General features: G+C 44.5%; 1 protein-coding gene across 1 annotated transcript; it reads right to left on the bottom strand.

Moving 5' to 3' along the window:
* Positions 1 to 3,779: 3,779 nt before the first annotated feature.
* Positions 3,780 to 4,283, bottom strand: LOC138897199 (uncharacterized). The gene has a single exon (XM_070183160.1). The coding sequence runs from the start codon at positions 4,281 to 4,283 to the stop codon at positions 3,780 to 3,782; it is 504 nt and encodes a 167-aa protein (XP_070039261.1).
* Positions 4,284 to 5,821: the final 1,538 nt, after the last annotated feature.

The raw sequence follows: 5,821 nt of genomic DNA, 5'->3' as shown, positions 1-5,821 counted from the left end.
AAGCTTGTACGCCACCTGACCTATCCTTTGAATGATTCTATACGGCCCGACATACCTCGAACTTAATTTCCCTTTCTTTCCAAACCGCATGATCCTCTTCATGGGAGATACCTTCAAGAACACGCAATCATCTTCCTTGAACTCTAAGTCTCTGCGACGAACATCCGGATAGGATTTTTGACGACTCTGAGCCGTTTTCAACCGCTCTTTTATGATCTTAACCTTTTCCATAGCCTGATGCACAAGGTCTGGTCCTATTAGTTCAGCTTCTCCAACCTCGAACCACCCAACCAGCGATCTACATCTTCTACCATACAAGGCCTCAAATGGCGCCATCTGAATACTAGCATGGAAGCTGTTGTTATAAACAAATTCTATGAGAGGCAAATGATCATCCCAGCTACTCTTGAAGTCAAGCACACACGCATGCAACATGTCCTCTAGCATCTCAATAGTCCGCTTTGCTTGTCCGTCAGTTTGTGGATGGAAGGCCGTGCTAATATTTACCTGCATACCCAAACCTTGCTGAAACTTCTTCCAGAAATTAGCTGTGAATTGGGCCCCTCGATCGAAAATGATGGAAACTGGAGTGCCATGAAACCTGACTATTTCCTTGATATACAATTGAGCATATTGTTCCGCAGTGTTGGTGGATTTAACTGGCAAGAAGTGTGCTGATTTTGTGAGTCGATCCACGATCACCCAAATTGAGTCAAATTTACACTGAGTAAGTGGTAACCCTACCACAAAATCCATATTGATCATTTCCCATTTCCACATTAGAATTTCTATACTCTGTGCTAACCCACCGGGCCTTTGATGCTCGACCTTTACTTGTTGACAGTTTGAACATTTTGCCACAAAGTCCGCCACACCCCTCTTCATATCATTTCACCAATAAACTTCCTTGAGGTCATGATACATTTTTGTAGAACCTGGGTGCACGGAATATCTAGAAGTATGAGCTTCTGCCATGATTCTTTCCCGAAGACCATCTATGTTTGGAACACATAACCGCCCTTGGTGCCGTAATGTACCGTCATCCACGCCAAGAGAAAAGGCCATAGTCTTGTATTTATAAATCCCCTCCTTCAGCTGTACCAACACTGGATCATTGTATTGCTTCTCCTTGACCTCCGTTACAAGCGATGATTCCGCCCTATTCCGCACAATCACTCCCCCTTCATTAGAGTCCGCAAGACGAACTCCCAAACTAGACAACTGGTGAACCTCTCGGGCCAAGGGCCTTTAACATGCCTCCAAGTGAGCCAAACTACCCATAGACTTCTGACTAAGAGCATCCGCCACCACATTAGCTTTCCCCAGATGATACAAAATGTCGATGTCATAATCTTTGAGTAATTCGAGCCACCTTCTCTACCTTAAGTTCAATTCCTTCTGCTTTAAAATGTATTGAAGACTCTTGTGGTCCGTGAATACATCTACATGGACTCCATACAAATAATAACGCCAAACTTTTAATGCAAAAACCACCGCCGCAAGCTCTAAGTCATGAGTTGGATAGTTCTTTTCATGAATTTTAAGTTGCCTTGAAGCATATGCTATTACCTTACCATGTTGCATTAATACACACCCAAGACCGATCCTTAAAGCATCGCAATACACCACAAACCCCTCGGTACCCTCTGGTAGGGTCAATACTGGCGCCAAAGTCAATCTTGATTTCAATTCCTGGAAGCTCCTTTCACAAGCATCGGACCACTGGAACGTAACCGTCTTCTGCGTCAATTTAGTAAATGGGGAGGCAAGAGTGAAGAACCCATCCACGAACCTCCTACAATACCCTGCTAAACCCAAGAAACTGCAAATCTCTATTGGAGTAGTACGTCTATGCCAATCTTTCACCGCTGCAATCTGTTGAGGATCAACCTGAATTCCTTCTCCGGAGACGACATGACCCAGGAATGTAACAGATTCGAGCCAAAATTCACATTTCAAGAACTTTGCATACAATTGGTGTTGATGAAGAGTTTGTAGAACTGCCCTGCGGTGATCGACGTGATCCTCTCGACTTCGTGAATACACAAGGATGTCGTCAATGAATATTATTACAAAGGAGTCGAGGAACGGCTTGAAGACTCGATTCATAAGATCCATGAAAGTTGTTGGGGTATTTGTTAGCCTGAAAGATATTACCAAAAATTCAAAGTGACCATACCGGGTTCTAAAAGCTATTTTTGGAATATCCTGCCCTATTACCTTCAATTGATGGTACCCGGACTGCAAATCAATTTTGGATAAGAACTTAGCACCTTGTAATTGATCAAACAAATCATCTATTCTAGGCAATGGGTATTTGTTTTTTATTATGACTTTGTTGAGTTGCCGGTAATCAATACACATCCACAGCGATCCATCTTTCTTTCTGACAAAGAGAACCGGTGCGCCCCAAGGCAACACACTCAGTCGGATGAAACCTTTCTCTAGCAAATCCCTTAATTGTTCCTTTAGCTATTTTAATTCAGCCGACGCCATTCTATACGGCGGAATGGATATAGGTTGCGTGCCCGGTATCACATCAATCCCAAAATCAATCTCCCTATTTGGAGGAATTCCAAGGAGCTCATCCGGAAATACATCGGGGAATTCATTCACAATTGATACAGATTCAAGGGTAAGCACCTCAGTAGTGGTGTCCATAACTCGGACCAAATGATAAATACACCCCTTCCTAATCATCTTCGTGGCCTTATGGTGAGAAATAAACCTACCTTTTGGCACAACATTATTCCCCTCCCACTCAAGAGCTGGCTCATTAGGAAACTCAAGCCTCATGATTCTGGCTCGGCAATCGAGTTTGGCAAAACAAGAATAAATCCAATCCATTCCCATTATTATATCAAATCAATCATCCCTAGTTCAATAAGATCGGCCATGGTATCCCGACCACGCACTGTGACAACACAATCCCTATAAACCTGTGCGACCATAATAGACTCGCCAACTGGAGTAGATACGGAGAACGGCTCGTGAAGCTGTTCCGGTTCTATCCCGAAGCTCGTAGCAACATAAGGAGTAACATAGGACAAAGAAGATCTGGGATCAATATGGGCATACACATCATGAGATTGAATAGTCAATAGACCTGTGACGACATATGGGGAAGCCTCCGCACTCTGTCGACCACTCATAGCATAGAATCGGTTGGGTCCTCCTGAACTATGTGCACCACCCCTAGTTGCACCACGCCCTGTGGGTGCTGGAGAGCCTCCAGCTAGAGGGGGTGCTGAAGATGTAGCGGTTGTAGGACTGAATGACTGAGTTGTGCCCCTACCTACACCCTGACGGGATGCACGATACTCCCTCTGAATATGGCCTCTTATTTCGTATCCATAACATACTGGCATGTCCAGGTAACAGACTCCCAAATGTATCCTCTCACACTTAAGGCATGGGACCCTATGTTGTTGCTGGAATCTCCCTCCTGATCGGCCCTGATGGTGGGACCCCCTACTTCCCTGACCGGGCCTAAAGAGACTCCCCTGCTGCTGACCGTGCCCTGATGGTGGGGCACTAGTTGAAGACTAAGCATAACACTGGGATGGCCATGATGATCCTCCCCAAAAAAGTGATCTCCCACCTCCGAATGCATCCCCAAGGTTACCCGCTGATCGGGCCCTACTACTACTTTCCCGTTCCATCCTGAACTTTAACTTTCGAGCCTCCGTAGCTTGGGCAAATGCCACCATCTTTCCATAGTTCATGTCAAAATTTAGAGCAGCTGTGGCAGACTCATTAATAACTAAAGGGCTAAGGCCCTACACAAATCGACGCACCCTAGTCTCCATAGTCGGCATCATATGAGCAGCATACTTTGATAGGCACACAAACTCCATGTGATATTCCCACACACTCTTACTACCCTGTTTAAGGGTCTCAAACTCCACAGCACGGGCTGCCTTAGTCTCGGCAGGCAAGAAATGGTCTATGAAGGAATCCGCAAGCTCACTCCATCCCATAGGAGGGCTCCCCTCTTCACGGGAATCCTCCCACATCTCAAACCAGGAATATGCCACCCCTTTCAGACAATAGGAGGCCAACTCTACTCCATCTGTCTCTGTAGCACGCATAACTCGGAGAGTCTTATGCATCTCATCAATAAAATACTGAGGGTCTGTCGTGGGATCAGTACCTGTGAACACTGGAGGGTCTAACTGAAGGAACCTGTTTACGCTGGAACCGGAAGAATCTCCTTGCAAGCTAAATGAGGTGGGTACAACATTTGACCTCTGAGCCTGGGAAGCTACTAACTTATTCAGCATCTGAATAGCTCCCCTAATATCCCCATTGGAAATACCGGGACCAGGAGCTGGGGCTGGAGGCAGAAAAGGTATATCGGCAGGAGGGATTGTGGTATTCTCCGTGGGTGTAGAAACTGGGGTAGTCTATTCTGGAGTAGACGAATCAGGCAGTGGGATAGCAGGTGGATTATCCTCACTTGCATTATCAAGTAAGGGATCAACATATTGGCTTTTTGGCCAATTATCGCTCTCTTCTTAGGTGTCATTTACTGAAAGTTAGAACAATGCACGAGTTAGGGGAAAACAACCTCACATTCTGCTCTATCACACGATAGAGAACAACAATTAAGGGTATTATTCTTAAATGTCCAAGTAGCCCCCTAATTATAGATGTGGTCGACAATACACAGATAAGAAGGGCTCTACTAAACACGGCTCTGAGACATCCTAGGACACTTTAAAACCTTAGGCTCCGATACCAAGTTTGTCACACCCCAACATCGGGGAGCGCGACCGGTGCTCAATTGAGTGAACCTGGCCGAGCAAGCCTAGTAACCTTTCCTAACTCATTCGTTATCCAAAAAGGGAACGCATCACCATTTGAAAAACAGGGGAGAGATCAGTTATATAAATATATAAATGTTGCTAGTTCATTTTTCCTTATATAGATACATTATGCCATAGTTAAGTTTCCAAATACAACCCGATCCAACGACACCCCAACATACATACATGACCCACATAAACATCAAACCTCTAAGGCTACAAAAGAGCAACATAACAATGCTAGCAACAAGGCCCCGGCTATACCTCAAAGTACAAAAACTTATACAAAGAAGGACTACATGACCCCAGGAAGAAATGGGGCTGACCAAGGCTGTTGTGATGAGTGGGAGGGAGAGCACCACTATCTGCGATCAGCGCTATCTACGATGGAACCACCTACATCTATTTAAAGATGTAGCGCCCCCGGTAAAAGGGATGTTAGTACTGTTGAATAGTACTAGTATATAAGGCAAACACTAATCTTAGTAGAATGAATAGTGAAACAAAGAGAAGGTAGTCATAATAATCAATAGGTACTTCATAGAAATACAAAGAAACACCAAGTAAGGATCACATAGTTTCCAGTTCAATTCTTCCATCTTTTTAGGTTAATAATCTTTAGTGCCAAAGCCACAACTCATAATGCCACCGTATTTGTACACGGAGTCCGGTCTCGGCCCGACCGGCTAAGCCATCCCAAGTGAGACATATCCATATCGACAAGGTAAATCAATAGTTCCAACACAAATGCCACCATGTGTACGTCATGGAGTCTGATCTCGGCCCGATCGGCTAAGCCATCTCACTTGAGATATAAACTCTTACAATTGTTCACTCAATTCACATCTCTTTCCCATCTTTCATTACATGGCACAAAGAGCCTCATTTAATAAATAGTTCTTGGCACTTGGGCACATTTTACAATTCAAGCCTTTCCCTTTTTATTCGTTCAAATAACGTCATCATTCATGTCGATAAGTACTATCACATAAGGCATTGCACACATAAGAGAA

Source organism: Nicotiana tomentosiformis, chromosome 8 (genome assembly GCF_000390325.3).
Source record: "Nicotiana tomentosiformis chromosome 8, ASM39032v3, whole genome shotgun sequence".
NCBI classification, from domain to species: Eukaryota; Viridiplantae; Streptophyta; class Magnoliopsida; order Solanales; family Solanaceae; genus Nicotiana; species Nicotiana tomentosiformis.
Note: the sequence above shows the minus strand (reverse complement) of the source record. Positions and strands in the feature narration are given on the sequence as shown.

What these genes read in the sequence shown, in the direction of transcription:
- LOC138897199 (XM_070183160.1), bottom strand. Translation starts at nt 4,283, where the DNA reads ATGCTGAATAAGTTAGTAGCTTCCCAGGCTCAGAGGTCAAATGTTGTA.